Source organism: Zonotrichia leucophrys, chromosome 2 (assembly GCF_028769735.1).
Source record: "Zonotrichia leucophrys gambelii isolate GWCS_2022_RI chromosome 2, RI_Zleu_2.0, whole genome shotgun sequence".
NCBI classification, from domain to species: domain Eukaryota; kingdom Metazoa; phylum Chordata; class Aves; order Passeriformes; family Passerellidae; genus Zonotrichia; species Zonotrichia leucophrys.
The window spans coordinates 102,620,328-102,644,307 of record NC_088171.1 but is presented as its reverse complement, the minus strand read 5'-3'; the positions used below and the strand labels follow the sequence as shown (position 1 = coordinate 102,644,307).

The window sequence follows — 23,980 nt, the reverse complement described above, 5'->3', positions numbered from 1 at the left end:
GGAGAACAATCTGGAACATTAGGAGGAGTAGGAAATGATTGACTGGGCCCAGGGAGGAGAAAAAGTCTACTTATAAGGGGAAAAGGAGGAGAGGAAATTATATAACTTAAGTGACTGATACAACCAAGGGCCGAGGTAACCATAGCAATGTAACGGAAGATAGAGCTACTGGCAGGAAAACTGAGGAGGGCAGAACCATTTTACATAGAAGGGGGGGGGGGGGAACAATACATAAAATGGGGGAGTAATACAAAAAATTTAACAACACACTACAACAGTGATGGGATCATGGATCCAGGTAGGCCTTTCAGATGGCTTTGTGCAGCTGCTCTTATGCTGAGTGTTCCATAAGAGAGAGAGGGTTGGCTTTTAGCGTTTTTTTTAGGTTATATTTCAATAAAACCCAGAAAGTTAGTTGTTAATGTATTTTTCTTCTTAAGAGAAGAAAACTCGAAGCCACTAGGAAATACAGGAAACAAAACAGTAACTATCCCCAGCCCTCTGTGTTTTTAGAGGCAGATCTTTGCATGCACACCTAGATTCAGTTGTCTCAGGAACATACTTTGTGGCAGCATATTTTCCCAGGAAACTTTTCCATAATTTCTTAGACCTGGTTGTCTGCTCCCTGTTCTTCACTACCGTGTTGGAATGTCCCTGCCTCAGCTGCAGGTTTCTGAGGCTATGCTGTGGTTCTCATACCCTATGGTCTTTCAGATGTTCTCACTTGCAAATAGCCCAGTTGCTCTTCAGGATGTGGAGCAATCTCTGCCTTTTTTCAAGGGCCTCAGCATTATTGCTTTTTTTCAGAGCTTATAACACAGATGAAGAATGTGCAATTTCTTGTGTCATGTTTCTTAACAGAGAAATTATTGTTCTTTTTTCAAAGTACAGTGGCTGTAAACAGGAGCTGCATTCTTGCACTGCTGTTAAAACTTAGAGTTACTTAGTGCACATCACCTCTCTATTTCCTTTTCAAGGCTGTTAAGATGAGGGTAATAATCATGGTTAGCAAAGGTATTTCAGGTCTCTGAATGCAGGTTATTCTTTGAGTCTTGGCTTTTTTATTCTTTAAGAACTTCTTCCCAGGATAGTTAAGACCAATTCTGTCAGGAGATTTTCTTCTTTTTAGGAAAGAGATCCTTTGAAATTTTGAATGGTGTTGCTCTGGATGCTCTACTAAATGCTGGGAGCCAAATCCATACCCTGTTCAGCCTGTTGTTGTGGATCAATAATACCAACTTCAAGAGTCAGTAGAGTGCCATCTGGCATTTAGCTAACTGAGCAACCCTTTTCTTGCAGAATTTGTTTCTGAAAAATTTCTTTGGCTGCATTTGGACTTTGCTTATCGACATCTTGTGTGTGTTTTTTTTTCTTGCTGCATGATTCATGTAGTGACAACACTGGCGCTTTAGGTTGAAATTTTGTGTAGACTGGAGGCAGAATGAATCAACTATTTTTTTCCTTTTCAGCCATGTGGACTTAAGGCCATATTTACAGCAATTTTATTCCAGTGAGACTGGGAGGGAGAGATGGACAGAGGTTAGGAAGAAGAAATCTGGGAGAGAACAACAGGTCGGTGTCCATAGGTAGAGCAGTGAAAAACAAGGGAGAAGGCAGAGGCAGAAGGGCATGAAGGTTTTTCTCACTGCAAGGTTTGTTGTAAAATCAGAATTGGTGTTCTGAGATTGTTTATTCAACATCAGGAAATTGTGATCTATTATGGAGCTGTATGTTACCCTCATAACGTCTTTGCATTCTGTATAGTTCAGTAAAGGAGTGTGGTGTATAGTGTGATCATCTGTTCCAAGGTTGAGTACAGCATGTGTATGAAAAATGGTTTCTAAACTTTGTCTTCCTCAGGGTGATTCCTGAGATCAGTTATACAAGGCAATTAGAGTTAACTTCCCAAGCAAAAGTGAAGTATTAAAAAAAAATAAAAATCACAACCTGGATTTTAGCATGAACTTCTCGAGCATTGGTGTGGAAATGTACCTGCTAACATTACTGGCATATTTTCTTCTATTCCATATAAACGTTCTTGGGATGTTCAAAGCTAAGGCTGCCAAACTTTGGAGAGGTTTACTTTAGAGTGTACTCAGCTCAAATGATGAGAACGGTCCGTTTGTTTTGTGACCTATTTATAGCCGTTAAACAAACCGTGGCAAATGGATCTGCTTTGCTTAATTCACTGCAATTGGTGGACGATTAAGAGGCATGCAAAATACATTCCTGAAAATAGGTATGTTTGTGGCTGATACCCTGACATTTTGGTATACTACAAAATTGTAATGTTTAGAATAAAAGCTGTTCATTTTGCAAGACAAAGACTTGAAAGTACAGTACTGCTCTTAAAACTTAAGGCATTTATTAGATTACTCCTTTGGCAGACCAGAGGAGTTATCTAATAAATGACCGGTTGGAGAGATTGGTTATTTCTACTATATATGATCCTGCTTGCAAATCTCCAAAAATTATGTAAACGTGAAAAAATGTAATTTAATTTTAATGATAAGAGCAACACATTTTGAGGGTTTTATGGTGGTGTTTGTTTTCCAGATGTTCATAACATATTGAAAGAATGTATGTGTTTTTCCAATTACAAACTATTTTTATACTCCGTGTGTTCGAAAGATGCTAACTTCAGAAATTCTCTTTCTGCTTCTCAGGTTGTTTTTGAAGTGGTTACTTCAGGTCTCTCTGGATATGTGGCTATTGATGAAGTGAAAGTTCTAGGACATCCATGTAGTAAGTACCTATCTTGTGTTGTAAAGCCAGATCCCCTAAAATAAATGCGCTGCTATGCTTTGATAAATGTGGAGCAAAAGATAAGGAAAACATCAGAAAACAATGTCACTGCCAAAAGTACAGGCTGAGTGTATATATATGGAGTGTTGCTAAACATGGCATCATTGCACCTTATTGTCTTTAAAGACATCTCTATGCGCTCTTTGTGTGCAGCACTTATCATGAGTCCCAAACCCAAACTGGGTCTCATGGCAGCTTCTTTAGAAAAAAATCATCAAATCATTATGATTCTGTGATTCTAAGATTTGTTGATGAGTTTTCTGTCTGCATCAAAAGTTCAGTGCAGCCACAAGCTGAGACATTGGTGAGAACAGATGAACAACACAACAGTTGACTATATGTAATTATTTTTTCCAAGGCTTAGAAGGAAGAAGCCTCAGCTGGCTGGGGACTGAGGCTTTGCTAAGCAAGGTTACTCAGGGTACTTCTCAAGGTTTATGGCTCAGTTTCTGCGCTGTTTTATTTCTTCATGCTTCAGATGTATTTCTTTATCTCATTGTTAAGGATATGTAATAGTTAATTATCCTCAATTGTCAATTCAAACCTTGTAAATTAAGCTTTAATATGGTAATCCAGATATAATTAAATAGATTGCTTAAATAAAACGTTACTTCACATGTATGCTGTTTTTTAGATAAGATATATTAAGATCATACATGAAATAGTAGGTTGTGATCTTATTGAGCAAATGACTGAGTGGGGAAGAAGACACCAAGTTCTGTGTGTTGGTTCCTCTTATATTGTGCTTGCATGCATTTGTTGCAGCTTTTAAGTAAGAGCTGTGATTCCAAATAAAAAGTGCTCTATCAGTTAGTATCAAAGCACCTCATAAAAATGGTTTTAGTGTTAATGGCAGGAAGACACACACATTTCTTCAAATAAAGAGACAGTTATGCAGAATCAGCTGCTGTTATTTCTGAGTCACTTATTTCTAATAAACACTGCAGGCTCTTATGTTGTTAGAAAGTATAGGTGCTTCTGCACTTTGAATTTATATCCTTGGTTCAGGTAGGATAAGTCTGAAGCAGCATTTTAGAAACTCAATTTTTATACAGATCTTGAGAGGTTTGATGTTTGCGTTTGTACCAATCAATTCCCAAAACCTGCAAATAATTCTTATTAATGTGTAGACTGAGTTATAGCCCATAGCATGTAGAGTTCTGACGTGACAGTATTGAAATGCAAAAGCTTTAATGAAAAGTTCTTTGATGAAGTAATTAAAATGTTAGAAATTAAGACATCAAACCAGTTAAATTGTCTAAAGAAAACTGAACAAGTGTGAAAATTGAAGTAAAACTACTATGTGTCTAAAACTTTGTGAAGCTCATGATGATTTCTGTATATTACCAGAAAAATAGTTCTGGAATTATTAACGCTTTAAACAAAATTGAAATGGGAGAAATATTTGATAGGTAGTTGCCTGGATAGTACAAACAAAGACCAAGCAGAAACCAGATTGTAGGCACATAGAAACTAAAGGAATGGGTTGTGGTAGATGGGCAGGTTTTTGTGTGTGTGTGTTTGTTTGTTTTTAAAACCCAATGCTCTTCTCCACTTAGGCCATACTTGGTAATTCAGAAAACTTAGTTTTTTAAAGTTAAGAAGACCAAGGAAACAGTAAAATCAGAAGGGGTAAAAGCAGATTTTAAAAAAAGTGACAGGTGAGAAATGAGGAACATACTGAAGAATTTTACTAGATATTCTCACATTATAGTTTCATAGGCAAAGAAGTGGATAATTTTGGCCTAAACTGTCTGTCCTAATTGGGGAATGTTTAAAGAAAAACAAAAATGCCTTATTTGTATTAAATTTGCCATAAGGATAGTTACAGAAATATTTAATCCCATGTTTAGGTATTAATTGGAGCTATTTTATTCCATCTCTTCCTTCTTATGCTCTCTTGCACTGGATGTTTAGCAACTTTTTCATGAAGCGATCTATTTATAAATTCCTTAAAAATACAATTTCTCCCAGTAATAAGGGTTTTTAAGAAAACATCATCAACTCTTTAAGTGGTGGTAATGCTCTGCTAGAAAATAGATGTTTAGTTTGCCAGCCTACTGCTAGTACTAAGATTTTGATGTTGAAAAGCAATGTTCAAAGCCTGGTTTATCTATTAGTGTGGACAGTGCAAGAAGTCTGCTTGTCTGCAGTAGGCTTTGAGTAGGTTGGGGAATATTGTGCTTTAAATGATAGGTTTCTGTATCAAATATCTATTTTTTTATTACGTGCTTGATTCTTTTTAGTAAAACAAAAATAGACTTACTTTTTTAATTCAGTGCAAATAATTGTTCAAATATCAATTTCAGCTTGCTTGTAGGTATATTGCTTTAGTTTTTACTGATTTTTTTTCTTTCTAAATGACAAATAAGCATTGGTATGGAGAATGTGTTTTGTTTTGGGTTTTTTCTGCAGTGCTGTTGAGAAGCATTGTGCTTAAAGAATGCAGCTGTAGTTGGTGAGGAGTGTTGTGTTAGTATTGCATCTGTTTGGTGGGCTGCATTTCTAGAGAATCTCTCCTATAGACAGTGTACTTGGTTAAGAAGAAAAACCTGTTCCCCTGATAACATCATTTCTTACTGGCTTGTCTAGTTGGTAGTGCAAGCATCTAATAGGTTTATCTTCAAAACATTATTAGTTTCCAATATGATCTTTTCTAATAGATTGTTATTACAAGAGGGATGCTGAGCTGAGGTAATTTACACAGCAGGAACAATTACACAGCACCCTTCTATTCTGCTTTTTGCAAGCCACGGGAGTAGACCAACCTAGAATCTAATGTGTAGATTTGATTGTTCAGTGACTGAACCTTTTAAAGCAGAGCTGTTTCATTTGCTTGGTGAATTTTTTTTAAATCCAGTACTTTGTTCCTGCATAACTTTAACACTTGCATCTTGTCCAACAGCAAAAACTCCCCATTTCTTGCGCCTTCAGAGTGTGGAAGTCAATGCAGGACAGTTTGCTACTTTTCAATGCACTGCCAATGGTGGAACAGACTCAAGCGACAGACTTTGGTTACAGGTAATTAATTTTTTTCCTAATGCACTGATATCTGGAGAAAGGAGAGATTCTGAAAGGAATGTAAAACTTGAAAAATTATGGGCTGTCAATTTCATCAATATTAGATTTTATATTGCCTTTGAACTGCTCTGTGGTTGGTATTCTTTTGTAGAAAGTGCTACTGGGAAGTTTTCTTGCTTTGTTTCAGTGGAATTCCTTACTAAAAATAAAGATACTGTTTTCCTTATGTGTGGCAATCATGAGTAAAGGCTAAATCCCCAAGGAAGAACAGGTTATTTTCTAACAATGTCTGTGCTGGCTAACTGCAGTATTATGCATAATGATTTTCTTGGCTTACCTCTGTCTGTTCAGTATTTTCAGCTAAAATTCCATTTTTTCAGTTAGATGTAGAGAAGACCATGTATAACAGTCAAATCTGACCTTCTGTATTATTGAGCCAAAGGATATTACTTACGTTCATTGAGTCCATTGTTTTTTACTTAATCAATAATGTAGCTTCTAGGTGGGTGTCAGATCTCAATTTAAAGTGTCTCCAAATAATTTTTTTTCAATAAAGATAGCATTCCCTTATTCATAGATATCAAAAACAATAGCCTGGTATCAAAACCATGCTTTTTTGCTTCATCTCTTTTAATAATGGAGGTGGCAGTATAACGGCTCTCTTGCTGCCATTATTATGCAGTTGTTCCCTACAGCAACCAATAGTGAATGTTTGTACAGCAGCCTCCAGATTCCAGTGATTTCCATTCATGAAAACCAACATGCTGGAACTGAGACCTTGTGAGAAGGAAGTAAGGATAATCGAAATAAGTGAAGCAATGTCTGAGAAGTTCAGTCAGATAAAGCTGCAGTACGTGGAGAAAGAGGGATAGGTGAAATTGGCAGTGGTAACAGATGGGGCCTAGAAATGAAATTCTCTATTTATGCTTTTAGACAATTTCAAGCTTTTACTATAGTTAACCTTTTCCATTGCATTTGCATTTTGTAAATTATTTAAGTATGTCAGGTTAAACAGCCAAGTGGTTACAAAAAAATCTAACACAAAAAGAAAATTAAAATCACTTGAAAAGCAAAGCCTCATATTTATCTGTATGTGAATGGTGAATTGTTAAGTCTATTTAGAAAGAGCCTGATCAAATGCATTGAAGGCAATGAAGATGTACTTTGGTTTTCTTTTTTGGGATTACGTGGGTATTTCCAATCACTTGCTGATACAAGGCTGATATTTTTCTAGTGCTCCAGCACCTTAAAGACAGTATTACTGTTGAATTGGTAGAATTAGACTACTCTCTTTCTGAAGCCATCATGATTTTTTGAAAGAATTATTTTTCTAGTTGTGAAAGGATTTAGCATGTATGGGAAAATAACAGGTTGCTATTTCATGAGTTATATCCTTTCTAGTACCTTTGAACTTTGATGTAATGCTCTACTGTACTACTAAAACTGAAGGTGGAATTCAGTATAAGAAAATCCTCATTCCATTCAGTTTTTCGAAATGCTTCGGGACAGTACCATTTCCCCTTTAGTTTTTTTCACAGAATTTAGGACACGCATAAATTCTTTAGCAGAATGTAATTTATTGTAGAAATACCCTTCTAGACCTTATGTAATACAAAACTATTTTATTAACAGCATGGTAATTCCAAAATATCTGAGTTTAGTTGAGTTGATTCCTTGTTTATACATGATTAAGAGATTTTTTTTTTCTATATGAAGGATAAGAAAGTAGTGACAGACTTTTAGAGGAATTCTATCTTCCTACAGGGCCGCTGTTTATTTATTCTGCCTGTACAACTATAGGTCCCCCTGGTAATCAGCCTAAGGTTGTGCAAATTCCAGGTGTGACTTTGCATAAGAATGTTTTAGAAGTTGACAGGATCTCCTGGATAGCTTGGATTTATTTTTGCACTTGTTTGCCAGTTTCCACAGATGTCTGCTGCAACTTGCAGTGAGTCTGATCAAACAGCTCCATGTGTGGGTGCTGCAAAGTGAGGCTATGAGAGGACGGTTCCCTACAGGGTCAGCTGTATCTTAGCACGCTAGGAGGTCATTGATAGGCAACAGATCCCAGCCCTTGCAGCTCTCCATTCATACCTGACTCTCTGGTTTTGTGGTATGGTGTTGAGGAATTTTGTATATGCCTGTGTATGACATCCCCTGACACTGCAGCAGGACTGAGTGCAGCACAGCTATCAGTAAAAGCTGTCAGAAAACATGGAAACATCTTCTGCATCATATGACTCGTTAAATGGATGTTGAAGATCCATGTGTTCACAGTAGCACTAAACCCAATATTCTACTATAAAACATCTTAATAAAAGACATTCTTATATAAACTAGAGCCAGAATAATATGAACACTGTTCCCTGGGATCACTTATGCTGGCACTCAGGTAAGAGGGATTCAGGTTTTAGTGGCACTGCAAACAAATCCTGCAATCTCTGTGATACGCTTAGTTTGTTCACCAGTAAGACTAAGCCTTTTCTACTATCCTTCTGGTGGTCTGTTCCATTACACCAATAAAACCTTAAGGGTAAATAATAGTAAATAAATAAATACAGTTGAGTGATATTATCAGGGGCTTTTCAGCATTTCTGCCATGGAAGTTATATCAGGAGACCTAATCTGTTTGGATTTGACAATTTCAGAATACCATGAGATAATTTGCTCCCAAATGATTTCCAGTACCTGTCATTTTTTTTCAGATTCACGTTGTTAGTCTGAAGTGCAGGTAAATTTCCAGGATGAAATCACAAATGCACTGAATTCAGTGACATTTCTGCAGTTTCCAATAGTGGCAGGATTTCACTACTGTACTTCTGACTCTTATTTAGTACCTCTCTGCTTCTATGCAGCAGAGTTCAAGTTTAGAGGTACACATTTATGTGATGAACAAATTCTTTACTTTATACAGTCTGCTGGACTGTGAGAGCTATATGTTCTTTAAAGTAACAAACCAGCTCACATTTACTTGTTTTAGTCTCCATGTCTTTCCTAAGTACTGGTTGGAACCAGCATACGTGTTCTAAGTCTAGTAATGCCCAGGCCTTGGAGCTGTCCTAAGTAAAATCCATAAATCATACTTCACTTCCCTCAGTTTTTTTTTTTGCCTTTCTCTTTTTAAGTCTTTCCCACTCTTATTCCCTTTGGAACATGAAGTCTGTTAATTTATGGAGTATTGTAGAACTTTCTACAATTGAAAGGGCCTGCAGGGAATCACGATTCATATGTTAGCTGCCCAAATTAGACCACTGAGGCATGAAATTTGTTTCATGATGCTGTGATCAGTATTTACTCTTTTGGGAAAGGGAAGACAGAAAGCTGTTTACCTACTGCATAGTGCAGAAAAACATTTTTCCTCATTCCACTAGGCAGCCATACTCCTAGTTCATGAGCTATGATTGTAAGCTTGTCAGATAATCTGACAGCAAATTGTGAGTATTTTCACTGATACCATTTCAGGTTAAATTCAAATGAAAGGACTCAAGAAAACCATGTAGTAAAACCATTGTACAAGTTTGTTTGTCATTGTAATGAGTGTCTGGTTAATAAGGTCATTGGTTAAATTGTATGTTTATGACTTCACATCTCCACTAGCTTATATTCTTAATGTAAACATACCTTAAAATACATCTGAATTTCTACAATTAAAAGATGTGTCTAATCTGCTTACATTTTCTTTTTTCACATCTGTGAACAGCACAGGTTATTGCTAGTATGTGATGATTCTTTCTCTCCTATTGAATGGCTGAGCAACAGTGTCATTCCTGTGCTCCCAGTGTGGGAAAGAAATGAACAGGTGCAACACTGAACAATTATTGGTCAAATGAAAGCAGCTGAAAAAGTCTTCTGAAAAGCTCCTTGGAGTCCAGTAACTTGGCATAGGAAGCACAACTCTGAATTATAGAAGAGAGGGTGTAGAATTTGTTTTTGGAAGTACACTGCACCAAAATCATGTTATTGACTTGCAAGGAATTGGCTTGGTTTTCCATAGCTTCCAAGGCCTGTCTCCTTCTCTTCATTTTCCCATCCTCATCTGCTGCTCCTTGTTATTTGCAGTGGGTTGGTTCAGTTGCCTCTGTGTGCTGCTTGTTCTTAGACTGAGCTACAGTATGATTTACAGGAAATTGCTGTCAAGTCATACCCAGATATAATGAAATTCCATTTTAATATCAAACACAATCTTTTGGTATTGCAATTGCATTTTTCAGACATGTGCTTTGACTTGATGTGAGTAGCCTTTCTTGAGACAGCTTCCTCAAAGAGTGGAAAGCTGTAGCTGATGAAAAAGAGAGGTCATCACTTCACTGCAGTAATTTATTTTTCCTGACTTTATTCTAAAACACGGTTGAAATGTAAATAGTTACTTTAAAATGTTATTCTCAGACACGTAAATTATATTGCAGAAATAGAGAACTAAAAGTAGAAATTTGTGAGGGTGAACAGATAACAATAGGATCTCAGGATATGTCTGACAGCTATAGTAAGCAGCATCATCAGATTTACCGGTAGCAAGAGACTAATGGATATTTTTTTGATAAAAGGGTAGAGGGTGAAATCTTTCATACCTTGGTTTATGCATGCAGAATGTGTTCTACTTCATTTGCAGCCAAGAAACTAAGAACAGTATCACTTTAATGGCCAATCTCTCTTCTACCTTATGTAAATAGTTATTTCCTGGATTTGGCTTTTCTTTTAGTCTTTCTTGAAAGCTGTCTTTCACCCTGTTCAGTGTATTTTTTTTTTTTTATCCTCAGTAATCTTTGGCTGAAGGTTTGAAGACTATGAGAGATTTTATTCATCTGTATACAAAACTACCTGTATGCATTATTTATTACTTTTTCAAAGGAAGAAATATAGTCCTGTGTCAGAGGGAGTTCTGGAAAGCAAATTGTTTTCCTCAGGAATACAAACGTACCCAAATGACAGATATCAAAAACATCCTTGTAAGAATGTAGAACAAGTGAAATTACTCTTTGCAGATGATGAAAATCAAATAGATTTATAGGATATACAAAATTGTCTCTGTGTGTGCATGTGCTCGTTTATGTAAATTGCATACAGTAACCCAGAAGGTGAACGAAGCTCTGGACTTCCATAAGAAGTTTTTGTTGTGCTGTATACTCTTAGACTTTCCCATAATTATAATTTTCATAGCCAAGTTTTGAAGCACTTGAGGAAAAAAAATGCTTTGGCCATTTTGATAGTGAAGCATCAATTCAACTGTTAAATCATACGTCTGTCTTATAACTTGGTAACACAAACAGGTGGAACTTTTGATGTAAACTGTACAATGAGATAGGCCTAAAGATGTTCTTTTGAATATTAAAATATTTGTTGTTTTATGAATAGGTGTGTTTGTGTACTACAGGAGTGCACAAGACCATTTTTCCTCCTGCTCATCAATAGTTCAGTCTTCCAAGACTGGTCAAACCACCCTGTGCAATGCAAATTATCTGGAGTGCATTGCCTTGAGAAGAGCTTTAATGGCATCAGTCAGCTGAAGATTTTGCCAAGATTGCATGCGTCCTGAAGCACGTGCCTCCTGATGAGTTTTTAGTAGATATAACCTGAGATGATTTTATTGTTAGAAGAACAATTAATTTCCTATAGGAAGGGACACTATACATTACTGTATAGGTGACAGTTAAATCTTTAATTTTTTTTTTAATTCTGATGATTATTTAATATTTTTTCCAGGTTTTGGAATGTTAATTTCTTTTTGTCCCCCTTGCCACTCATGTATATATTTAGTGCTTTTTTCCCAGTATATATTCAGTATTTTCTATTAATTGTCATTAATTAGTTTTAGGTTTTTTTCAGTAATTGTGCAGTAACTTTACCATATGGCAGAAAAACATCTGTGAACAACAGTGTGATATATATTGTGTTTGTGTATTGTGTTAGTGTGTTTGTGTTAGGCAGTGTCTAAGGAGCTGTGTCTTCGGTAAAGCCCTCATTATCTGCCTTACATATGAATTATCTGATGCATATAATACACTTTTTTACGTGGCCTTACTGGTTTAATTCTTGTCTGAATGTAGGTTTGACTAATGCTTCTCTGATGCTAAAATTTCTCTTACGGTATCTTTAATTATTAGCAATACCAGAAACTAGGAGAAATTAATTAATTGTGGACTGTTAATGATAAATCCCAGTGAACATATGCAAGAAGCAAAATGTATTGAAATTGATCTATCTGTGAAGTGTTTTGACTTTGAGGTTTGGAGGTGGCAGAAACCTTTGAGTCTAGTGATTTTATTAGTAATCTGTGTGCAGCTGAATGTGTTGGAAGTATGGTGGGCATGTCCATTAAAGGTGGCTTTCCCCCTTGGACACCAAGTTTTCTGTTATAGTTTAGCTTCAGCAGCACTAAGTGGTACAGCAGCAGGCACTGCGTGCTCTTCCCTTGTATGATGAGCAGTGAAAGGCACAGCTGGAAAAAGTCAAATGCCTGATGGTGGAGCAGCTATTCTGAATTTACAGCTTTCCATGACTTGTATGACATGTAACAGTGGAGCCAGAAATAAGCCTTATATTCTCTCCTGGAGAAACACTGGAGAAGCCTGGCCAGCAAAGCTGCTCTACAGGCTGTGCCTCCCAATCCACCCAGACTGGAATGCATGGCACAAAAAACCATATGTTGGTAACCATGAGGAAGTGTCAGTGAATTTTGTTATGGATACTAAAATAATTTGGATAGGAGTAGGTGGAAGAATAAATATCAATTCTGTAATCATGTACCAGCCCCATCATTCCTAAATGGTCTGGTAGTGTTACCCAAAATAGTTGAATTCTGGTGAAAATACTTAACAGTTGTGAATATTACTCAAAACAGTTATATCACTCAAAAGCCTTAAATCTGGAACTCTTCAGGTCTGTAAGCACAGGAGACCATGTCAGTAGTGATGCCAAAAAAGAAACTTAGGGAATGTAAGCAAATCTGATTATTTTATTAAAAACCCTAAAACCCTAAGCCACCCTTGATGCAGTAGGAAAAAAGTAGAGTAGATAGAGGGAAGATATGCTTTCCTCTGCAGTGGTGCTGGTCATCCATCAGGTTGCAAGTTGTGATAATGGGTGATGTTCTCCAAAGGCCTTCCTTTGTCACCCGTCTAGCAGAGGTGGAGTTTGCTCTGCCAAGAGTGTACTTGTGACACTGAAACATGCACTTGGTATCCAAGTAGTATAGCCAAGTGTTCCTGCTTATGAAAGTAATGTGGGGTCTGAATTTTTTACTAGAGGCATTAAAGTTTGAAAAAGCATTTTTCTCACAAAAATAGTGTCCCTTATCTGCTGTCTTTTTGGTAATCTCCAGTATCCAAAAGAGATTTGGGAGAAGGAAACCTGAAGCATTCATGAACTGTAGAAGTTTTTCTTTTAGAGGTACACTGTAAACTCTCTTAAATGCACTGGGACCTTCATTATGGACAACAGTGCAAAACCTTAAGAGACCTGGGGAAAGCTTGGCAAAGTTTGTTTGCAAGTAGCCTGAACAATGATTGGATTTTGATCTTCTGCATTTGCATATTATATCTATAGTGTCAGAAGTACCATGCAAGAGAGCTGTTACTGTTTTTGTATTACAAGGATGATACAAAACATGAACTCTGTGTAAAATACTTGTGGTAACAGGTAATAATAGTTCTTGTTTCTTCTTCCTTTTCTCCCTGTTTTTGATATGTATCTCAGGTATACAGAAGCTACCAAATATTAATGAATTGACTACATATATTGATTTGCAGAAAATTTCCTTATCTGCAGACAAGTACGTACATAGGTCAGAGGGGATACATGTAAACCTTTCCATTTTTCCATCCCCATGTATATATATTCTCATCTGATGAAGTGACCCATAAGAAAAGTTATTCTGGGATTACCTTTATCAGTCAAACCTTTTAGAAATTCTTGTCTGATTTTAAAATGAAGCAACCCCAGGGTTCATTTTTCAAGAAACTCATAGTGATGTGTTAGTCTTCCAGTTATTCTGGAGTGTTAAATAATGAAATGGTGATTAACAGACGTAAGATAGTGAAACAGTTGACCTGTGCCACAGAGGGCTGGTTAAATTCAGCTTTCCTTTCAAGAGTGCAGGATGTTGGTTTCTGGGTCCTGAAGACTGCCTTGATATGAAGCACTGTTCAGCAGCAGAAGAATCACTTAAGGACACACAACAATTAGGGAACAGATAAAATAAATTCAGTAAGTTTTCTGTGCTATGCTGGACCTTTGGGAGGAAGAAACAATGACCTTTACCATGAATACTGTAGGTAAAATGTGCAAACTTACTGCTGAGAGGAAGGTATCTTGTTCAAATTGGAGTTCAGGAGAGGCTTTTTTTAAAATAAAGAATAAAGGCTGTTGAAGCTGTTTTGAGGCAAGGAAAACCAAAGTCAAGTTTAAATCCAGGGAGAGCATGATGGGAAGGAAACAGACCACTGGGGAAGGTGAGTGTTGGGGATGGGAACTGTTAAACTGTGACTTGATTAGCGTGATTGTCTCAGTAATTAAGACTGAAACGCCTCCAGCCAAAGCCTCTATATCAGCTTCTTGTTACATGAACCAACTGGTGCCTTAATTTCTACTGATTATTGCTGCTATGGTTGTTTTTATTCAAATTGCACTGACGAGATTGAGAGGTTTATTATAGCTTTCTTTACTCTGTTTTCACCATTCATTCCTCCCATTTGGAAGAATCTATCCAGGAGGCAGTAGCTGAGCCCATAGTGATTTGTCATCTTTAAATCTGTGTTTCTTTATTGGCTGCTTCTTCCTTACCTATTTGGTAGGACTCCATGTTGCTTTGGCTTTGCCTGCTATTCTGCTTGTTTTAAACTTTCCCTGGACTTCAGGCTGGCCCCACAACTTGCATGTTGGAGTTTTTTTCTTCCCATGCTGCCTTTCTTCCCCACATTAACATTTTGAAGTGAAGGAAACATGGGGCATGAGTGCACTGGTTTTTAAATCTCCTGTTATGTAGTTGCCTAGAAAAGGCAGACAAAGACCTGCGTTACTAGGCTTTGTGTAGTGTGTACCAATGAAAATTAAGCTAATGAGCTCTGCTTCCTCAATTTCTCCTCATCACTTTGCTCCTTTTTGGCCCCTCCATGAGCCTGACATCTGCAGAATGCCAAGCCTCAGAGTATTTAAATTCCTGTATATGTTCACTTCAGTTTTTAGCAAGGTGTTCATCCTAGGTCTTGGAATTTTAAACACAAACAGGAGGATAAGTACTAAGTGTTGTGTACTTCAAAGAATTAAAATACAGCATTAGAGTAAATGACTTTATAAGTAGGACTGTGAGTTCAACAAAATGCATGGTAGATACATGGATCATTGCCATAATTTTTATTCAAGTATTAAACTCCCTGTTAGATATTTTCTGGTACTTTGTTTTCTCCAGATGTTTCTGAGGCTGTAGTTTTCTGCAACTCATTTTATATTCTATTGTGTGCTATTAAAAATGAATGGAAAGAAGATTTGTGATTTTACGTATTTTGTGAGCACTGGCAAATTGTTAGAAGAGATAAACTCTTCTTAGCTGCTCTGGAATTTAAAGTAAAAATAAGAAATAGACTGAACAGGAGTTGAGTTTTTGGATTTATTTTTCTTACTTCTAAAATGTCTATGTAATAACAGATTTTCTCCTGTCAGGATGATGCAACATAATTTCAGTATATGAGTAGGGAGTAACTGCTTTGGTTAAATTACAAAGAGTTTAATGACTCCAGAAAATACATTGTCTTTGTTTACTTTCTGTGTTTGTAACTGTGTCTTCAAATAGATGTCAGTGCTTCATTTTTGATGTGACTACTCAATGTGTAACTTACATAACATTTTATGATACAACCTGACAGCTCCAGCCAGTATTTAGGTTTAGTCATAATAAATAGGGACTTCTGGAGGCCTGTGTGATTTGAAGAAAAGGCTCAGTTACCAAACATTAAATTACTGAAAGGAGAAGCCTTTCTTGAAAGGTAAAGAGAAGCCTTTCTTGAAAGGTAAAATAATAATAATAGCTTGCTTGAATGCCCATTAGTTACACCTGCAGAGAGCAATTCCATCTCATAGCAGAATAATTCTGAATAGGACAGTAATCATCTTTTCCCATCTTGGCCTTATTACTTGAATGAAATAGAGCTGTTAACTTAGAAAGATGGAATAAATACTGGATAATCACAGGATGTGTGATGGCTCTAATCTAGACTGACAAAAGTTGTCTTGGTTATGAACATGAATCTAGAAATTCGGAGGCAGCCATCTTAGTTACTGGAATTACCTGAACTCTGTAAACTAATATTCCTGAAGTATTAATTACTATTTGATTTAGATTTTATACACATTTTAAACAAAAATTGCTTCTGGCCTTGCTGGTTTTATTTGAGATCCCGCTGGTATAACTCTAATCACAATTTTATAAATGTGCGTATTTGGAAGTGGGATAATGCAAACCCTTGCTTCTGTTAAAAGTATAAAAAGCTGCCTAATCTACCCATATGGACAGAGGGTGACTGATGTTTCCTTTTAACTCTCTCACAAAGTTTTTGATACTTGCCTTGAGAGTGATTGTCACTGATAGTGCTGGATGCAACATCCCAGAAGTTCAATGCCTTTGAATTGCTGCTACATTTTTCTTAAAAGTATTTCTGAAAGGTTTAATGTACAGATTGTTGCTGCTAAATTGCTGTTCATTTAAAAGACTTAGAGTTAGTTCATTGCCTAGAAGAGCCAGTAAGTGTAATTTAAATAACTATAACCTATTTTTTTTCATTCTAACTTGCCTAAAATGGAAAAATAACATGCATTTTAACAATGCTTTTAGCTGTCTGTATTTGCATTTAATATGTTGGTACTAGGAATATGGGTTTTTCAAGCTGTGTAAATCCTGAAGTTAATTTAAGCTTATTTTTATATCCCCATATATTAAATAACTTGTTTTTAATAGAAAATTTATTCTTACAAGTGACTTACCAGTTATATATTTTTATTAGTTGTCTTAAATGGCATTTCTTTACATATGTATTTAGTATTTTTGAAAGCTTTCTCTGAGCATTTGAAAATGCACAGGTTCCTCGGCAGCCAATGGAATCTGTTACTTTCATTTTTGGATCTCAGTATTTATTCTGTGACCATAGTTCTTGTGTTCTAAGGAGGTGAGATAGCTCTGCCCTGGGGATGTGGCCTTTGTAGACCAAGCAGGTCTAACATTAAATGATTATGGCAGCTTCCTCTTTGTAAAGAATGAAGTATCCTGTTCACACAGTTCTCAAAGTCCCTGGGGCAGGAAAAGCTAACAGCCCTAATCAGTAGTAAAGCCTCAGACTTTTGTGTGGCAAATCAGGGCTGAAGTAAAGAAAGTTAAAAAAAAGATATTTTTTTTTTTGAATCATGTTTTAAAAAATCAAACAAAACAAAAGCCACACCCAGAAAACAGGATTCTACAAATTTCCTTGAACAACCTGTGCTAGTAGTACTTAATACCAGTACCATAGTGTTATATTGCTAATCATTAATTTTATCCTCTTTTCCGGAATGGGATCAGTAAATTACGGACTTGTCATTTTTTGTTTATTTTTCAATAAAGTGTCATGTATTTGGGAAGACTCAGGCTTTCATGTACAAACTGAGAGTTTGCAAGACCTACTGGTAAATTGAAGAATCTCAAAAAATCTGAGTCAAGTTTAATGACTATAGTTAGTAAAACTAACTATAGTTAGTATAAAATATCATACAGTTAGTAAATAAAATATCATTATAGTTAGTAAAAAATATCATAATCGAACTCTATTTGTGTGTGTTTAGATTGTTGCATTAGGGAGTGATGAAAACTTACTTTTCTGAAGGCTACTAAAAATAGTTATTTGTGAAGAAATGGTAACGGGATGTGCTAGAATGTTTAATATACAAGTTTTCATTTGATATGTTATTTTTAGCCATTCTAAATGAAATAGCTGTTAGCAGTCAGCACTGAGAGCTGGTAATTTATCACACAGTGAGCTGAAATGGGCCCGTTAAACACTGGAAAACAGATACCAAACCTGGGTAACTTTCTGAAATCATTGCATTAAGTCAGGGGAAACAAAATGTGAATCACAAACAAAGGGAGTGAAGCTGGATGTGTGGGTACTGCTACAACAGAAACAATTCTGTATTTATATATCAAATTGTTAATAGCATTTTTTCAGACTAAAAATAGTCTTCTGCCATTTTTCTACTGCTGAAATAAGAGTTTGGGAGAAGTTGTAGGTGTGGGATTATTTTTTAAAATTTTTTTCTGTGCAGCCTTTGTAACAGTCTTCCAGTTGTCTAGAGGATTGAACAATGCCTATGGATTGAACTTTCCTTATACTTGAATTCATTACCTTCATTACTGTTCCTTTATGCTTAGGCTTAAATCAATTAGGCAGCTCTCCTACTCATTTGCTGTCATCCCAGAAGGGAGGGAAAACTTGCTCTCTTGGGCTGTATTTTTTCTTGTGGAACGTAAAGCAATTATGTTGCTTTGTCTTTGTCTGTTACAGACACTATATTTTCCTTCAATATATTTCTCCCCAAAGAGACTAAAGAAAAAGATTGGGCTTTTTTCTTCTTCTTTGAGTTCTAGTAAAAAATGTCATGCTAGTGATTCTGTGGGACTATTTGAGTTCTAACATATAATTAGACACTCTGCACTTTGCCTCCATGAGCGTGCAATGTTCAAGAGAATTCAGTCAAGATAATCTTTATTGATAATAATCTCCTATATATTTTACAGCTTTGTTTTAGTATTAATAATAAAGGCTTTTTATTCCAGAGCTCTTTCATGAATTTTGAAGCCACCATTAATAACCTTTTCTCACCTGGATTTTGGTGGAGGGAAAATTTGCTCAAATCCTCTGTATAACCAAACTGAGTTACGTTTAAGGCTTCTCTAGCTTTTTCATTTGAGCAAGTGATCTGTGCTTCCTGGTCTGATTTGGCTTCTCTTTTTTCAGTTAAAATTATTGGTATGTGAATCAATGGCATGTGTTACGAAGCCATGTAAGTCAATTATTTGATCAAACTAAGATTTCCTGTTCTAGAACAGCAGTTAAAACATTCAAAATCAGGTGAGATTAGTATGTTTGAGAATCAGCAGAAGGTGAAAAACATTATGGGACCCAGGTGAAATAGTAATTTATTGTTACTGCTACAGTGCATTGATGAGTTCCAATTTCCATTCTAAATATGCATGAAAAAGATGGGAGATGTGTCCTATAGGGATGGTTGTTGGAGCAGTTGCCTTCAAGGACTGCTGGCAGTGTCTGTGAACACCCAGACTGTGAAGTTCAGGCTTTTTACCAGCCCCTTGGAGGTCTGAGGGGATGGTGTGGTAGGAGACCGTTCTCTGTGTAGGGCCAGCAGGGGCTGTGTATGCATCATATCTTGCCATGATTGCCCCCTCTTCATGAACTGCAAATTAAGGCAAAAATTACAGTGGCATTGCCTCGTCCTTTCCCTTCACATCTCTTACTCTGGGGGAACAGCAAGAAATTATTTTAAAATATTTACAGTTCTTTAGTTGTATGGTAACTCATAAGTGTCCTGGTAAGTTGTGGATGCAGGTCTCCCATGTGGAAGGGGGGTTTTCTGTGCAGGCTGTAGAGCAGAGTAGTTTGTTCCCACTCTAAATGAGCTGAGCTAGTTTAGGTGCTAGAATTAATCATTGTGTGGCACTGTGTTTTTCCCTGGGGAATAACTTATCCTATTTCTTGGCAGGATAAAATAGCCTGCATGCATGTTCATGCCTTCCTGATGTTGCAGCTAGAAAACTGGGAATGGTGATATGGATGGGCGTAATGTAACAATGAGATTTGGGTATGTTTGGGATCCTTCAAGAGCCTGAAAGCTGTAGTAACATACTTTAAAACTGGCTTATGGCTTGTGATTGATCAGCAGTTCTGATTATCAGGATTAATTAAGTTATTGTATTAGGTAAGAAATAATGTGGCTTTTAAGAAATACTCATTCTCCAAACTTCTAATTAACCCACTGCTTATCTCCTGTTATCAGCAGCCATTCTTGCTAGAAGGATATTACAGTGACAAAAAACAGTAGTTTTGAAATACTAGTTTAAAATGTTTCTTTCCAAGTTAGGTTTTTGTGACTGCTATGCCACATCACAGAAGCTGCTTTATTATCAGCTCAAACTTTGAGGAACCTTAAGGAGCTATCAACTATCTTAAGGAATTCTCAATAATTTACAACTGAATAATTTTTAAGATGTGGTAGCACATTCTTCTTTGGACATATTACAACTTTTTTTCTCCTTTCACAATAGCTATACATTACCCACGTTTTCTTTTGAAGAGGAAATAACTCTACTGTGCATTAGAATCAGTATTTATAGTTAATTATGTTGCATCTTTTGGTATAACAGCATGATTAACTTTGACTTGGTTTTGTGATTTATGGATGAGTTTCATTTTGTGTGATTGTTGTTTAGAATTCTTCTGGTATAACTTGTATTTCAAGGATACTTCCAATTTAGTGGCAAATAAGATCATAGTAAAATGAGATCAGTATGTCTTAAATTGAGCTGGAGAAATTACAGACTCCGGAACAGAAAAGCAGACATCACCAGTGTTGTTGGTTTATAGAAGCTTTATAGTGCAGGACCCTCGATCTGCTTGAAGCTCCTCCAGTCAGAAACACTAAACATACCTGGTGTCAATATTTAGCATCAGACAGTGTGTGTGCCTTCCTGGAGAGAGAGATTTTTGTGAAGTGCTGGTTGGGATTTTCCAGTTTGTCTTCATGTTTTGATTTTGGTTGTAGCCTTCAGTGTGTTGGAATACATATCATTGTATAAAAAGTGCATCTTTCTTTTTTGCTTGTTTGGGTTAATGTTGTCACTACAATTTGGTGGTTGGTTTGATTTTATTTTTTTCCATCCAGCTTTCATAAGTCAATCATTACACATTTTCTGCGTGGTTTTGAATGTTTGTAGTGCACATATCCTATTTCATGGTCAGGTGGAGCATGAGTTCTGATGAGGATTTGAGAGCCAAGTCTCTCTGCCATTATCTCTGTGTCAAAGGATGTGGCAAGTTGTCATCTGTGCCTTATTCTGTCTTCCGCCCTCTGTTTTCCACTCCTTGTGCTCCTCAGCTGTTACAGGGCTCATTTTCTTGTGCCATACATGTAATGTGTTGAATTGACAGCAAGAGACAGTGCTGAAAAAGAAACTGCCCAGTTTCCAGTGCCATGCTGAGAAAGTGAGAGATGGAGACAGCTTCAGGTCATTCACCTGATTAATCTCTGCCTAGTCTCTTCCACCAGAGTCACTGATAACCCCTTGGGTGGGTGCTGCTATGAGAACCATCCACTAATGTTTCCCTGAAAAATGCATATCCCAAGCAGCAGATGCAGGAAGTCAAGAGAAAGCACGGACTGACTATGCTGGGCTGCATTTTCTAAAAAATAAATAAATTTAAATGTTCGTGTAAAACAAGCAAGTAAATGTTACATTGTTCTCAAATGTTTCTATTAGTTAATCTATAAAGAGTTGAAAGCAGCTGTTACAGATTAAACCATTTACCACTCATGATGAGTGGTTTAACTCACATGGGAAGGCAGAAAAGTCTCGCTGTCACACCTGTAAAAGTAACGAACAGACTTCCTGCTTTTATCTCTCCTTTTGGGGAACTTGAGAGAAGTAAAATGGATTGTCAGTATATATTTTTTAATATGACTAACCACAATCTTTATTTTATTTTCTTTACCTAGGGTATTTATGTACGGGATGCCCCTCTGAAGGACATAAAAGTGTTCAATGCCCGACGATTTGTAGCTCTTTTCAGTGTGGTGAATGCCACCAAGCGGGACGCCGGCAACTATCGCTGCATGATCCGGACGGAGCGAGGAGTTGGTGTATCCAACTATGCAGAACTGATAGTCAAAGGTACTTCACCATACAAATCAGTATTGGCATGCTCCCTGTGTGGAATCAGGGCTTGCAGTTGCTAATGCAGTAAGAATGTCACCCATAGCCTGTTAAACTTGATAAGAGGTTCAGTAAATAGATTTTGCTTATGTAAATCTTAAGAGTCTATCCAGCTGTAACAAGAGAGTGATAGAAGAAGCCAGGGCTAATTAACTAGGTACTTGCTGATTGCTGTTTTAAGTATTTCCCTAAAACGCACTGTTCAGACCTGTACGTCTTTACAAATTTATATGAAGTATGAACATGATAATGGCTACTTGCCTGCTTTATGGGGATGATATTCTAAAAGTATACTTACTACAAAATATGCAAGATTTACATTTAAGTGAACACATAAAATACACATATTTCAGCATATAGAAGGGTTTTTTAAAGTATTTTGGGGAACACTTAGAATGGGGAATAATCTGTCACCAGTAGAAGAGGATGCAAGAAAGCCATAATTGAGATTAAAGCATTTTCCAAAAGCAAGAATAGAGTTTTAGTGAATGTGTTGTAGAGAAAATGCAGAGAAACAGGACAAGAGAAGGATGTTGGAAATAACCAGGGTATGAAGGTAACAAGACAAGAAAAATTGTAGCATGAAAACATAGAAGAGCTATTTAAATGGACAGATGAAAAAAGTAACAAATAGAGTGGGTGAGATGAGAATGTAATTATAAGGCATGGTGGAAAAAATGAGGTTATTTCAGTCCAAGCATGAAAAGAAAATAAAGTAGATGGCCAAAAATAGATATGTATGAAAATCAGCAAAAAAAAGAAGTGTGGACTATAACCCCAGTAGGAATGATGAAGCATCTTTCAGACTTTACACAAGTGAAAACAAAGAGGAATGAGCAGTGCCTGTAGGAGGCAGGGGGAGGAGTTACTGCATCAGTGAGGAGAGGTGCAGGAAGCTAAAGGAGTTCATTTCTTCTCAGTCTCTTTGATTCAGGGTGTTTTAATTTATTAGTGCTTCTTTTGAGGTGCAATAGATGAAATTATGAAGCGTATCATTAAAGCATTTGTGCTTACCCAGATTCTTTCAGAAAATCTGCACTGGGCACTGTGAGCAAGTGGATAGCCTTAGGGTGTAATCCCATTAACTGCTTGTAGAGTGGCAAAGTAATTATGGTAATCCCCATTGCCTGTGTTGGAGCTTTTATGAGACCACCTGCAGGTCATTCCTTCTGACCTAAAAAGACCCATTTTAAGCATTGTGCTGTAGAACATTAGATGACTGTACTGAACAGCAGCATTAGGGGCTAATGAATAAATACGCTTTCTTATTGATGGCATGTAATTAAGAAATGGTATTTCCTAATTTTTAGCAGGTTTTCTGCAATATCAGTTAGCAGACTTCAAAGATAACAGGTTGAGTTCAGTGCAGCTATTTATTTTTTAATCCAATACTATCCATAAATCATGAAGAATGTATATATGCCCACACTGCATGTTTAGTATACTTGTGAATTGCTGATGGCTTAATAATAGTATGTGTAAAAACATTGGTGTGATTACTCCCCTCTCTTTGTTACAAGCAATGAATTTAATTCTCTTTTTGTTTACACTTGTGTAACTAAACTGGCTTATGAGGAATTTCTTTAGAATTACATTGCTGAAATGACGGGAGAGTCAAATGGCACATTTGGAAGTTGAAGAGGATCAGTTATTCACATTTATCATGTTCTATTTCATTTTGGTTACTGAACCTGTAACTCAAGTTGCAAAAAGTTTTACTCTGGCATAGGGCTTTTTTCAAAACATACTTGCTTTTAAGTCGAGATGTTTGCACAGTAGAGTGGGTTAGAACTCTTGTACAACATTCATTCCACTTCTCTGTAGACAAAGTTTCACTAAATAGCAACTTAGAGTAAGTAGATTCCAATTATGTGTGGAAAGATCTTTCAGCTGTGTAGTGCTGTTGTGGCCTGTTGGTGTGTGGCACTGGAGACAAGGTACCAAAACTCTTGAAAAGAACAGAACGGCTGCTATTTTAAGGTGTTGCAAATCAAACCTACAATCACAAAGGAATAGGAATGAGATCTTGAAAATGAAAGACATGTAAGAAACTGCCAGGTGTTCTTACTCTCTTCTCTTTTTTTTGTCTTCTTTTTTCACCTGAGTGAGCATGTTACAGCAAGGTTTCAGCAGTGTGGAGGGGGAAAATTGCAATTAAAGAGCAGTCTGTTCTGTTATTAAATAAGAGTA

At 36.6% G+C, this 23,980-nt stretch overlaps 1 protein-coding gene across 8 annotated transcripts in view; it reads left to right on the top strand.

Annotated features, from left to right (window-relative positions):
• Positions 1 to 23,980, top strand: part of PTPRM (protein tyrosine phosphatase receptor type M) — a 443,102-nt gene that overhangs the window by 144,407 nt on the left and 274,715 nt on the right. For all 8 annotated transcript variants that reach the window (XM_064705880.1, XM_064705877.1, XM_064705876.1 and 5 more), the window contains exons 4-6: positions 2,667 to 2,745; positions 5,711 to 5,826; positions 21,574 to 21,748. In XM_064705880.1, coding sequence (XP_064561950.1) covers positions 2,667 to 2,745; positions 5,711 to 5,826; positions 21,574 to 21,748 — 370 coding nt within the window. The remainder of the gene's footprint in view (positions 1 to 2,666; positions 2,746 to 5,710; positions 5,827 to 21,573; positions 21,749 to 23,980) is intronic.